The sequence below is a fragment of the Balaenoptera borealis genome, assembly GCF_965194805.1.
Source record: "Balaenoptera borealis genome assembly, chromosome: 5".
NCBI lineage: Eukaryota > Metazoa > Chordata > Mammalia > Artiodactyla > Balaenopteridae > Balaenoptera > Balaenoptera borealis.
The window spans coordinates 71,229,259-71,243,253 of NC_138862.1; the positions used below are offsets into that span (position 1 = coordinate 71,229,259).

At 42.5% G+C, this 13,995-nt stretch overlaps 1 protein-coding gene across 5 annotated transcripts in view; it reads right to left on the reverse strand.

Moving 5' to 3' along the window:
- LMLN (leishmanolysin like peptidase) overlaps positions 1-13,995 on the reverse strand; it is a 135,645-nt gene that overhangs the window by 19,275 nt on the left and 102,375 nt on the right. For all 5 annotated transcript variants that reach the window (XM_082392335.1, XM_082392334.1, XM_082392330.1 and 2 more), the window contains one exon: positions 939-999. In XM_082392335.1, coding sequence (XP_082248461.1) covers positions 939-999 — 61 coding nt within the window. The remainder of the gene's footprint in view (positions 1-938; positions 1,000-13,995) is intronic.

A 13,995-nucleotide genomic window follows, 5' to 3' on the forward strand; every position in this document is an offset into this window, starting at 1 on the left:
CATTTCTCCTCTGGGAGGCTCCTGGGCCATCTCTTAGCAGATCAAGTATCTAGCCAGATAAGCAATTGGAGAGCTAGGGACAGAGATTAGAGTCAGTGTGTAACAGCGGGTGACTCTTCTGAAGCCCACACCCGCAGTGAATTGTTGTGATGAAGCAGTTAACTTCGACCCCTCCCCTCCCACCCGGGCTTTCTCTCTGCCTCCATCCTCCTACAAACTACCTATACACCTCTGCCCTTTTCCTGTGTCTGTCTCCGCTGTTCCTTCTTTGAGCTTGCATGGGATGCTTGTCATTACCGACATGAACCGAATGTATACGGCTTGGCCTCCACAACAGCGTTTCCTAACTGAACCGCAGCACGGTCAAATCAGCGGCATGAATCCTCTGGGACCCAAGATTAAGAGGATGAGATGAAAGCTTCTAAGTGGGAAACACAACAGCCAGATCAGGGTTTCCCAAAGTGTGGTCTGTGGACCACCTGCATCAGAAGTGTTTCTGCTGAGTGGAGATTAAAGGGTCCCAACCCAGGCCTATTGATTCCAAATATTGGAATATAGCCAAGAATTCTGTATTTTTAACAAGCCCACTGGAAGATCCTTTATATATGTGTGTGTGTGTGTGTGTGTGTATATGTGTGTGCGTGTATATATGTGTGTGCATATATATATAAAACAATTGCCTAGAACAGGAATCACAAAATGGCAGCCATAGATCAAACTCACTTGCAGATCTAGCTTGTTTGGCCCTTACCGTGTTTTAAAAATCAGAACATTTTACTCAAAAATCTAGATTTCTGGCTTCTCTCTATAGAGGCAACCTGGAGCCTATATTCACACAATGATCATCCGAAGCTAGCTATGTAAGGACCGTCCTGTTTCACTCAGCATGCTGTCAGTCCCCAGAGCCACCAGGGCCTCCCATGGCCTAATATCCTCACCTTTGACTTGGGCTCCTCCAGCACAGGTACCAGGTTTTTGTCATCCATGAGTCCTCCGTCTCTAAAACCAAATTTACAGAAGAGAGTGAATAAATGATGTTGACTAAATGTATGGGAACAAGCTTGATGATAAACTCCTCTTGGTTTGGATAACTTAACTGCAATTAAAAAAAAAAAAAAGCCCTGGTCTTGGGTGCAGGACACACAGGTCCTCATCCTGGTTCTACTGCGGATACCTTTGGCTGTATCACCTCACTTCTCAGAGTCTAAGTTATCTTAACCACAAAAAGAGCTATAAGGATAGCTTTGACTCTAAATTCTTCAACAATTCTCGAACAGTGTAGCTTCTCTAAGTTGCGGGTAGCTTCCATTTTAAAACTGTACGTGGTAGAAGAGGGTATTGTGAAACTCAGCCCCAGCCAGCGTCTCTCTCGGAAGCTCCACACTCACAACGCCATCTGTTCACAAGGCAGTTTGGAATCTTAGTCTGACCTGAGGAGGTAGCTGACTCTCCGCATAGTCACAGAATGCTCGGTATTTACGGAGAGAGACTGGGCTAACGCCTTCAGTTATGCACAGGTGAAGTCCAAACACCTCAGCACAGTGCAGAAGGCTCTTCATACTCAGCTCCCTGCCAGATATCCCTGTGACGCCCCCCCTTTCACCAGCAATACTCAGCTACCTAGCTGCCCCCAAACCCATGGTGTTTCTCCCCTCTCTGCATTTGTACGTCGTCTTTGCCTCGCCCCATCCAGCCATCTAGTGAATTCTACTTGGCCTTTAACACCCAGTGGAAAGACCCCTCTGGGAAGTTTTCTAGCCACTGCCCCTGAACCCCTTCTCCAGGCCTAACTTTTCACTCTCTCTCCTCAGTACCTTTAACTTTGTCTTGTACATGTCCCTGTCATTACATCATCACAGTTCTCCTTTATGTGCTGGCTCCCCTACTTGACTGTGATCTCCTTGAGGGCAAGGATCTAGGACACGTCTCAGAAGCGCAACCAATGCATGTTGAATGGAGGCTGACCAGCCCTAAATCCCATATGCTGGAAGGACTGCACCTCGGCGAAGAGCTGACCATTAGCCCTGGTCTTGCCCACATTCCCCCTCCCCCAACATACACACTTATGCATTTTGAGATGCAGAGCTCACGGCTGAGCTTTAGAGTGATGGGTGATGTTTGCCACGGGTTGATTATCCTGTGTTTCAGCATCAATGCTGCATAATGTTGATCATAGGGATTATGTGTGAATAATTATTTGGTGTAGCACTTAGCAATAATGGCATGGCATAGGTAGCATTTCCTAAATTGTTATGAGGAATCCTCTAATCCTTTTTTGGAGAATGTAAATAGACACTGTATTAAAACAGTAATCCAGTCAAAAAAGTTTGGGAAAGTCTGAAGACTTTATTAGCATATTAAAGGCTCAGATGTCTGGGGATAAAGAATGAAGTTTAATTTTGTTTCACCCAGTGCTTCCAAAGCTCAGTGTTGAGGAATGAACACTGAATTAGAAGTCAGAAGACTTGAGTTCTCATTTCCCCTCTGCCAATAATGCAAACGTGTGATCTTGAACCAGACACTTCCCCTTTTGGAGCCTCAAATTCCTCATTTGTAAATTGAATGGATTGAAAAAAAAATCTAAAATGACATGTCTGGATTAGATTATTTCTAGCAGCCCTTCTAATCCCCATTTTCTATCCTGCTCAGAAGGGATGAACAACTCTGGTTTTGATACCTTCGCTGGGCTAAAAGGCTTACACAATGAGTACTTAGCTACATGCTTTCAGTTCTGCTCTGCCCCACGCTCCGGAACAGCTGGGCAGGAGCTAGGATGTTCCCTTAATGCAGCTGTTTCCTGTGGAAGGCCAGATCTGATGGGAAATTATCTGGCAATTCTGAGCTGGCTGTGCCAACTCCGGGATGACCATTTTATTTATTTTTTTTCTGGGACAATCTTTAACGTTGTAAGAATCAGCCACCCACTTTTCTTCTCCTTTGCAAGGAATTCCCCATTGCAGGAATCATTGTCCCGAGTATCCAAAAAACAATAAATTTGATAGTAAAGTGAAACTCTGGGTTAAGGAGGAGCTGGTGGGTAGGAGAGATTTGATAGCAATCATCAACCAGGACCCTAAAAACCCCAAGTACCTGCCAGGAGACCAGATCCCCGAGAATGTAGTGAGGAGAGTAAGGCCCAAAGTGCCCCTGGTTTTGAGAGAAAATATAGCCAAACTGGTTCCGTTTAAAAGTACATCTGGCTGGGCTTCCCTGGTGGCGCAGTAGTTAAGAATCCACCTGCCAATGCAGGGGACATGGGTTCAAGCCCTGGTCCAGGAAGATCCCACATGCTGCGGAGCAACTAAGCCCGTGCACCACAACTACTGAGCCTGCGCTCTAGAGCTTGCGAGCCACAACTACTGAGCCCATGTGTCACAACTATGGAAGCCCTCGTGCCTAGAGCCCGCAACAAAGAGTAGCCCCCACTCACCACAACTAGAGAAAGCCCACGTGCAGCAGCAAAGACCCAACGCAGCCAAAAATAAATTAATTAAATAAATTTAAAAATAAATAAATAAAAGTACATCTGGCTGAAGTCAGATTCTGGAATCACGGAGTTCATGTGGACAGGGGTCATTGGTATTTCCTGCTGATGGAGGCCCTATTAGCATGACGTCATGTTCAAAACAGAAAGCCCACACTTGCTGCTCTGAAAGGTAGCCCCCAAATGGCCACTGTTTAAGACTCACATTACACATAAGCAGAGTGGTGGTTCCCTCTGGATATCATCTTGGCAAAGTCAGAAATACCATTACTCAGAATAATCTGTAGCCAGGATTTTCTTCTTTCGTAAGGTACCACCACTCCCAGATCGTTCCTTCTTTCCTTTCCTCTGTCCTAAAAAATTACAGAGCATTCATCCTAGAGTCAAATGACAAAACTAAAACAATTTAGTGTGATGCCCTTTATTCAAGGGAAAGCAGTCCATGGACTGGGGAAGTACAGGGCCTCTCCAGCAGTGGACTGCTCTTCCCAGGGATTTTGGGCAAGAGCAAGTTTTGCATTAGAAGTGGCAACACGAAACAGGGCATGACTGGCTAGGAGGCCCTATTTTCTAGGGTCAGGTAAACCAGCTAAAGCTGAGCTGGAGGACTGAGATTGGTGTTAGGCTTCCTTGACAGTGAGGCATTTCCCGTAAGTGCTGCTGACTTAGGTTTAGATTTGTGTGTGTGTGTGTGTGTGGGAGGGCACTGGGTTGCCTCCATTTTGTGGGTCCCGACAGAGGAATTAACTTTATGGATGTATTTCAGATCTTGCACTGGGCATCATGGTGTGTCACTGAGCCCGAGTGGGTGTATGTAGTACAACTCTTATAGGGATTGGGTCCAAAAGTTAATGTCTAAGGCAAAAATCAAGTATTATCAGAAATACCTTTGAAAATATTTAAAATCATCCCCAAGGGTGGTGAAATGGTCACACTATGAGAAGCACCAGGACAGCTGAGGGACCTGAGTTTAACTGAGGGATTCTGTCATTCATCCCACACTTCTCCAGGCCATTGACTCAGTGTGTGGAATGGTACTAGTTAAATTACAATGTCTCTCTCAGAGTTTTATTTGTTTTGTTCTGTTTGGGCTGAAATTGAACTTGTGTAAGCTACATATGTGTATGACACTCATTTGGTGAAATACATAGAAAAATACCTACACTATCCTGCTAAGTAAGGTTACTCCCCAGGAGAGGACTGGGATTGGGGATGCTAAACAAAAAGAGGGTCAAAGAGGACCCCAGGCTTCTCTATAATGTTTTTATTTTTATTTAACACAGAAAATGTATTCACATTTTTCTTGTGTTAACATGAAAAGATCCCTGACTACAAGTTGCTCACTATCAGAGGGAGACAGGCATGAAAATAAACAGTAAGATAGTTATAAGTGCTGTAATAGCATTTATGGGAGGCCTTAGGGGAGGGGAGCAATTAATTTTTCCCTGCTACTTAATCTCATCCCTGTCCTTTTATTCTGTGTTCAAGGAAATACAGCTGAAGCCCTGCTTATCTTGCTTCAAGGTGACCTAGATAAGGCTTGGACAGTTTGGCTTGTCTTGCTAGGTCCCTGCCCTGCCCCAGGGAAGGGCAGCTCTTATAGTATGTAGGGCTAGGAGAAGCACATAGACATTAAGAGGAGGCATCTGCCTGAGTTTTCTAATCTGCCACGTTTTTTTCTGCCATCACAGGGATCTTGCTAAGGGTGAGAGGGGACCTTGGACATTGGACCTCAATGTGTTGGCCCACTGGTGGACTCACTCTTGGCAGTGACTTCTCCTCCTCTTTGTCCTTTGTGAGGTAGAATGGACAAGAATTATTATTCCCTTGTTATGGACTTGGAATCAAAGGCACAGGAATCAGAAGCAGAGATGAGAACCCCACACTGGGTTGCTCCCCAGCCCAAGGCCTTCTCCATCTAGCCCTTCACACTCTCACTGACCACTTCAGAAGGCAGTTATAATAAACTCTGAAAGTAGAACCCTTGTGAAAATTAATAAAGGGGAACCTCACTAAAATGGAGTTGGGAGGCCAGAAAGGGGAGCTCTCATGCATGTTCCACTCGACATCAACACAGATCCTAACAGGAAGAGACATACCTTGCATCTCGGGCAGGAAGTTACACTACTTTAGTACCACCATTAGGAGGAAGATTTTCTCCTTGCATGGCAACAGGTCAGCCAATGAAAAGCCACTATACTTAGAACACCAAGTTTCTTCCAATGGACTTTTTGCTTTTAATAGTCCCTCTCAACTTCCCTTCTCCTCTATAAAAGAGTTTCCTCTCCTTTGCTTTACGGGACTTACATGTGGTTCACCATAGTTGCATGTCCCAAATTGCAATTCTTTGCTGTTCCTGAATAAACTTGTTTTGCTGGTAAAATAACCAGCTGTTTTATTGTTTTAGGTTAGCACCTAGAATCCATAGCAACAGAACCATAGGAAGTCCATTGGATAAATGTTTAGAGTATTTTCCTGACACAGGCTATAGCGTGAGCTCTGTTCCAGACCTAGTGGGAAAACTCTACAACTCTTTTCCTGGGAATGAGGTCCTTCTCAACTGAAGGTTGTGCTTAGTATACTAAAAATTGCAGACCTGCCACAACTAGGACCTGATGCAACCAAATAAGTAAATTAATATATATTAAAAAAAATTTTTTTGCAGGCCCTAGACTGAGATGGAATTCACCACATTTTATCTGTGATATCCTGAACAGATTACTTGACCACCCTGAACCTCAGCTCTTTACCTGTCATATGGGAAAAACACCACCCTCCTCACTGGATAACTGTGAGGAATGAATAGAAGTCAGATGCCTGGCCCAAGGCAGGCATTCAGCATATTCCCACTCAATCTTTGGATCTTTCCTACAGGGGGTATTGGCTGCACAAACACATGGTAGGACTTGCCTGGTTTGGTGAGTTAGCTTAGTGTGAACAATCAAACCTACAAGGTATTCGAAACATTAATGTCTGCACCCATGGAGAGGATCTTCGTTCAAAAGTGCCTCTTTTCAGACTAACTTGGGCCTGCAAGAATAGAGGAAGAAAGAAAGAAGGAAAGAAAGAAGGAAGGGAGGAAGGGAAAGAAAGAAAGAAGGAAACTTTGAGTGCATCATTTTTATTGCTTCTTTTTTTTCCACACAAAGAGAAATTGAGATCAGTTGGCCAGGGCTGTGGACATCCTGAACTCATCTTATCTTTTTATACATTTCAAGAAGCGATATAATGCTTTTATCAGTGTTCAATGTTGGTAATGACTGCATTGTGTGGTTTTCCAAAGACTTTCTCTTGGATGAAGGCATTTGATGATGGAGGACATTGGCCATTAAAGTCTTTAGGCCTCTGTCTCAGCAATAAAATGAGATGAGGATGTATGGCAGCATTTATATTACATGGTTTTCCTCTAGGGTTAATTCCAGAGCTCGTTGTCCCCAAAGATCTTTACTTTTAAATTAGCTGAAACCCTTTGGTTGCCATAACAGAATTCATTTAAAGTTGGCTGAAGGGAAAAGTGAGAAATGTATATTAAAAATGATTAAAGAAGACAATTTAGGTGATACAAACAAACCTTATTTAACACTTCATGAAGCAGGCAGCCTCCATTCCCAAGGGTCCAGAGAACTGCAAAACGGGGCAGAAGGCAGATAGCTTTCATAGGATAAAGAATAAAGAACAAAGAAGAGAAAAATAGAAAATATCTGATGAACTGGGGCCACACAGTCAACCTTGTCTGGGGTGAGAAGGAAGAAGAAAATAAGTATAGAGCCCAGAGCTAGATTGGCATTTGGGGGTTGGCTGACTGGATATGCTGCATTTCTGATCACATGGAGCATTTACAGGGCCATGAAAGTTATCTAAATTTCCATTTGCTGACATGGTACCCTGGGAAGGAGTGGCCTAGAAATTTATTTCAATATGTATTTGTATATGCTATATACATGTTCATGTACATGGATATGCATATTTATGTATACGTATATTCTATGTATGTACACTATGTATAATGTATAAGGATATGTATAGTCCTTTCTTATGGAATCTGAAGACAGAAATACAGTAAAGCTGTAGAAGAGGAAACTGCAGAAGCATTGGGCCATCTTGCATGTCTGCTGAGCTCTTCTCTCCTCCCCTCCCCCTCCCCTAGTGTTATATAGTTGTTACCACTCTCCTGAGAGAGTGATTGATGGATATGGTTCCAATTAGTTCTGAGTCAGGGCTGATTAGATCACAAATTCTAATTCCTGGCTTGGGTAAGGTGTCCATCCTGGCCAATGAGCTACTACAGGCAGAGAAAATGAGATACCCAGTGCAGAACTGGCTGCTGGAGCCTGTCCTTTATGAGAAGGAAGACACACTCATTACAATTTATGACCAAGGACTGGAGATCAATCTAGACTGTGTATCAACACGGCATAAAGAAAGCAAACATGACCAAATATGAACAAATATAACCAAAATGACCTGAATCATGACTGAGAAGGATAAACAAAACAAGGGCCTGTCTTGTGGTTGGGTTTAGATGGAGAAAAGGAAGCAGGGCTTGATGGCAGTTAAAAAAAAAATGGGATGAAGAGAATCCTTGTGTATGATACCTGGAGGCTGAGCAGCAGGACAGTGTCACTAAGAGAGAGGAAAAGCGAGCGGGAAGGGCAGCTGGGGCCACGGCCTTGCACCCTAGAAAAGAATCTCCCCTAATTACTCCCACGTAAGCATTTTGTAATCCCTTCCCCTTCCAACATCCTAATTCTAAATAAGGTCCATGTCTTTGATTTCCCATCTTCTTCCCTAATTAAAGGAAAGCATTTAAAAGAAAATAAACAGTGATGGCAAAAATAATAGCTTCCGCTTACTAAGAGCCTACTAAATGCCCACTGTTTTACATAACTTATCTCTACTTCTTACAACAACTTTGTGAGGCAGACATTGCTATCCCCATTTTATAGACACGGAAAATGAGTCTCAGCGTGATAAAGGAACTTTCCCCCAAGTCACGACACGAGTCAGACCCAGGTGTGCTGATTGCTGCCCACCACACCGCAGTGTCCTGTATGGGGGGATGAAGAACTGTGTCAGCTTCCTACTGCTGCTATAACAGATTATCACAAACTTAGTGCCTAGAAAAAGGCAAATCTATTATCTTACAGTTCTAGAAGTCAGAAGTCCTAAAGTCAAGGGGTTGGCAGGACTGCATTCCTTCCAGAGGCTCTGGGGAGAATGTGCTTCCTTGCCTTTTCCAGCTTTGATAAGCCACCTTGCATTCCTTGGCTCATGGCCTCTTCTTCCATCTTCAAAGCCAGCAGCACTGTGTCTTCGAATCTCTAACTCTGCTTCCATCTTCTCTCACTCTGATCCTCCTGCCTCCCTCTTCTAAGGACACTTATAATTACACTGGGCCCACCAAGATAATCCAGAATAATCTCTCCACCTCAAAATCCTTAACTTAATCACATCTGCAAAGTCCCTTTTGCCATGTAAGGTGACATATTTCACAGGTTCCAGGATTAGGATGTGGACAGCTTTGGGGACCATTATCCTGCCTCCCACATGACCCACATCTGTGTCATTGACCACTGTACCCCCAGTACCTAGCACAGTGCTTGTTGCTTATAAAGTGCTCAAGAAATATTTGTTAAACTGATGAATGAGGAACAGTAAACTAGACTAACTTCAAATCCTATCCTCTGTTTCTGTCTGTTTTTATTTTTTATTTATTTTTATTTATTTATTTTTTGGCCATGCCACGCAGCTTACAGATCTTAGTTCCCCGACCAGGGATTGAACCCAGGCCCCCGGCAGTGGAAGCAGAGTCCTAACCACTGGACCGCCAGGGAATTCCCTGTTTGTTTTTATTTTAATTTTAGTTTTTGGTTCATCTATCTTATGATATGATAGGACCAGAGGGACAAACTCTATGGCTGAGCGATCAGTTCCTCCAGTGAGCCCCGAATTTAAAAATGGACAACCCTTGATACCAGAGGCTGTCTTCTTAGGTTGAGAGTAACTCTAGGTTGTAAAGAAACTCTTCAAAGTGCAGAGTGACTGCCTGTGACCTACAGTGGTGAGGCCTTCAAAACCCTTAAGTTCAAAATAAACCACAAACAAACAACCCAATTTTAAAATAGTCAAAGGACTTGAATAGACATTTCTCCAAAGAAGATAGACAAATGACCAATAAACATATGAAAAGATGCTCAACATCATTAGCCATCAAGAAATACAAATCAAAATGTCAATGAGATATCACTTTACACCCATTAGAAGAGCTACAATAAAATTTAAAAAAATAAATGTCAGGGAAGATGTGGAGAAAGTGGAAACCTCATGTATTGCTGGGAATGTAAAATGGTACAGCTGCTGTGGAAAACAGTTTGGCGATTCCTTGAAAAGTTAAACATAGAAGTATCATATGGCCCAGTAATTCCATTCCTAAGTATAAACCCAAAAGAATTTAAATCAGGGACTCAGTGCCAATGTTCATAGCAGCATTATTCACAATAGTCAAAAGGTAGAAACGATCCAAATGTTCATTAACAAATGAATGGATTAACAAAATGTGATATATACATTTAATGTGATATACAATTAAATATCTTACAGCCATAAAAACAAATGAACTTCTGACACATGCCACAGAATTGATGAACCTTGAAAACATTATACTAAGTGAAATAAGCCAGACACAAAAGAACATATACTGTATGATTTCACTTATATGAAATAACTAGAATAGGCAAATTCATAGAGACAGAAAGTAGATTAGAAGTTACCAGGGGCTGGGGGAGTAGGGAAAGGGAATTACTGTTTAATGGGTACAGAATTTCTTTTTGGGGAGATGAAAAATTTTGTAAACAGATAGTGGTGATGGTTGCACAACGCTGTGAATACACTTAATGCCACTGAACTGTACACATAAAAATATTTAAAATGACAAAACTGAGGAGATACATATTTTACCACAATTTTTAAAAAAATAGTAAAAAGTAAATACATGAAGAAACCATGAACATTTTCTGCCAGGGAAAGAAGAACTTTCAGGGAAACAACACTGCCACAGTGTAAAAAGCATCAGTCCTCAGACTTAGAAAACAAAATTATGGTTACCAAAGGGGAAAGGTGACGGGGGAGGGATAAATTAGGAGGTTGTCATTAACATATACACACTACTGTATATAAAATAGATAATCAACAAGGACCTACTGTATAGCACAGGGAACTCTACTCAATACTCTGTAATAACCTATACGGGAAAAGAATCTGAAAAAGAAGATATATTTATATGTATAACTGAATCACTTTGCTGTACACCTGAAACTAACACAACATTGTAAATCAACTATACTCCAATATAAAATAAAAATTTAAAAAAAGTATAAGGGGACTTCCCTTGTGGTGCAGTGGTTAAGAATCCTCCTGCCAATGCAGGGGACACAGGTTCGATCCCTGGTCTGGGAAGATCCCACATGCCACGGAACAACTAAGCCCGTGCACCTCAACTACTGAGCCTGCACTCTAGAGCCCGTGTGCCACAACTACTGAAGCCCGCGTGCCACAACTACTGAAGCCCGCGTGCCTAGAGCCCATGCTCCGCAACAAGAGAAGCCACCACAATGAGAAGCACGCGCACTGCAATGAAGAGTAGTCCCCACTCGCCGCAACTAGAGAAAGCCTGCGGACCACAACGAAGACCTAACGCAGCAACGAAGACCTGATGCAGCCAAAAATAAATAAATTAAATAAATTAATTAAAAAGAAAAAAGCATAAGTCCTATGAATCCCAAGATTCATAAAGGACAAATGTTTAATTACCAGGGCTTGGGGGAGACAAATACTCTGAGGCCTTTGTAGTATAACATAGGGAGCAGCTAAACTAGTTTTATCAAATCTTATCAGCCTTAGGGAAAGACCTGGGACTGATATATGTGAAGTTGTTTAATATGCTGATTTTAGGGTTTAACGAAACAAAGCAGGAAAGACAAGAATTGGCAGGTGTTATATCTTCCATCTGCCTGGGGTTTAAGACAGTGGGAACAGAGTGTACTTGTGATGATAGGACATATTAGAAAGTACAAAGGGGGAATTTTGATGAGGATGTGGCAAAAAGAATCGCAAAGGTCTTTAAGGCAAACAATAGAACAAATTATATACAGAAAATTTTAATATGTAATCATAAAAGAGTTCAAAGCCATGGAACCACCAGATATACTTGGTCTATGCAGTGTTTAAATTAGTTGCTAATGGGAATTCCCTGGAGGTCCAGTGGTTAGGACTCAGTGCTTTCACTGCCATGGCCGAGTTCAATCCCTGGTCAGGGAACTAAGGTCCTGCAAGCCACACGGTGTGGCCAAAAAAAAAAAAAAAAAAGTTGCTAATATATATATATATATTTTTAAAAAATTTTTGGCTGTGTTGGGTCTTCATTGATGCGTGCAGGCTTTCTCCAGTTGCGGAGAGTGGGGGCCACTCTTTGTTGCAGTGCGTGGGCTTCTCATTGTGGTGGCTTCTCTTGTTGCGGAGCACAGGCTCTAGGCACACGGGCTCAGTAGTTGTGGCACGTGGGCTTCAGTAGTTGTGGCTCGCGGGCTCCAGAGCGCAGGTTCAGTAGTTGTGGCACACGGGCCCAGTTGCTCCGTGGCATGTGGGATCCTCCCGGACCAGGGCTTGAACCCGTGTCCCCTGCATTGGCAGGCGGATTCTCAACCACTGCGCCACCAGGGAAGTCCGCTAATATTTAAAAATAAAAAGATTTTATATCAAATTATGTTTTATAGCTCCTCTTGAAAAATTGGAAGATCTGTCAAAACTGGGTCCACAGCCTTTCCTGGAAACAGGACTGGTGCTGAGAGGCAGCTGCGCCCTTAGAAGGGTGAGGTGGTCTCCAGTTTGTCCCCGGAGCTTCAGCCATACCATGGGCATTGGAATACCACACTGCCTCCAGGACCAGTCCTTTCTGAAATACCTGGTTCTTTAAAATGGAAACTGTGTTTTTGCTTTTATTTCTTTTGCCTTAGGAGATAGAGCCAAAAAAAAAATATTGCTATGACTTATGTCAAAAAGTGTTCTGCCTACGTTTTCTTCTAGGAGTTTTATGGTTTCAGGTCTTACACTTAGGTCTTTAATGCATTTTGAGTTTATTTTTGTATATGGTGTGAGGAAATGTTCTGATTTCTTTATTTTTTTTCCTAGTTACTCTTATTTTTTTTAATTTTTAAATTTAATTTTATTTATTTTTTTATACAGCAGGTTCTTATTAGTTATCCATTTTATACACATCAGTGTATACATGTCAATCCCAATCTCCCAATTCATCCCACCACCACCACCCCTCCCGCCACTATCCCCCTTTGGTGTCCATACGTTTGTTCTCTACATCTGTGTTTCTATTTCTGTCCTATAAACCGGTTCATCTGTACCATTTTTCTAGGTTCCACATATATGTGTTAATATATGATATGTTTTTCTCTTTCTGACTTACTTCACTCTGTATGACAGTCTCTAGGTCCATCCACGTCTCTACAAATGACCCAATTTTGTTCCTTTTTATGGCTGAGTAATATTCCATTGTATATATGTACCACTTCTTCTTTAGCCATTCGTCTGTCGATGGGCATTTAGGTTGCTTCCATGACCTGGCTATTGTAAATAGTGCTGCAGTGAACATTGGGGTGCATGTGTCTTTTTGAATTATGGTTTTCTCTGGGTATATGCCCAGTAGTGGGATTGCTGGGTCATATGGTAATTCTATTTTTTAGGTTTTTTTTGGCTGCGTTGGGTCTTTGTTGCTGTGCGCAGGCTTTCTCTAGTTGCGGCAAGCGGGGGCTACTCTTCGCTGCGGTACGTGGGCTTCTCATTGTGGTGGCTTCTCTTGTTGTGGAGCTCAGGCTCTAGGCATGTGGGCTTCAGTAGTTGTGGCTTGAGGGCTCTAGAGCGCAGGCTTAGTAGTTGTGGCGCATGGGCTTAGTCGCTCCGCGGCATGTGGGATCTGACCAGGGCTTGAATCCTTGTCCCCTGCATTGGCAGGCGGATTCTTAACCACTGTGCCACCAGGGAAGTCCCTATTTTTAGTTTTTTAAGCAACCACCATACTGTCTTCCATAGTGGCTGTATCAATTTACATTCCCACCAACTGTGCAAGAGTGTTCCCTTTTCTCACACCCTCTCCAGCATTTGTTGTTTGTAGATTTTCTGATGATGCCCATTCTAACTGGTGTGAGGTGATACCTCATTGTAGTTTTGATTTGCATTTCTCTGATGATTACTGATGTTGAGCAGCTTTTCATGTGCTTCTTGGCCATCTGTATGTCTTCTTTGGAGAAGTGTCTATTTAGCTCTTCTGCCCATTTTTGGATTGGGTTGTTTGTTTTTTTAATATTGAGCTGCATGAGCTGTTTATATATTTTGGAGATTAATCCTTGGTCCATTGATTCATTTGCAAATATTTTCTCCCATTCTGAGGGTTGTCTTTTCGTCTTGTTTGTAGTTTCCTTTGCTTTGCAAAAGCTTTTAAGTTT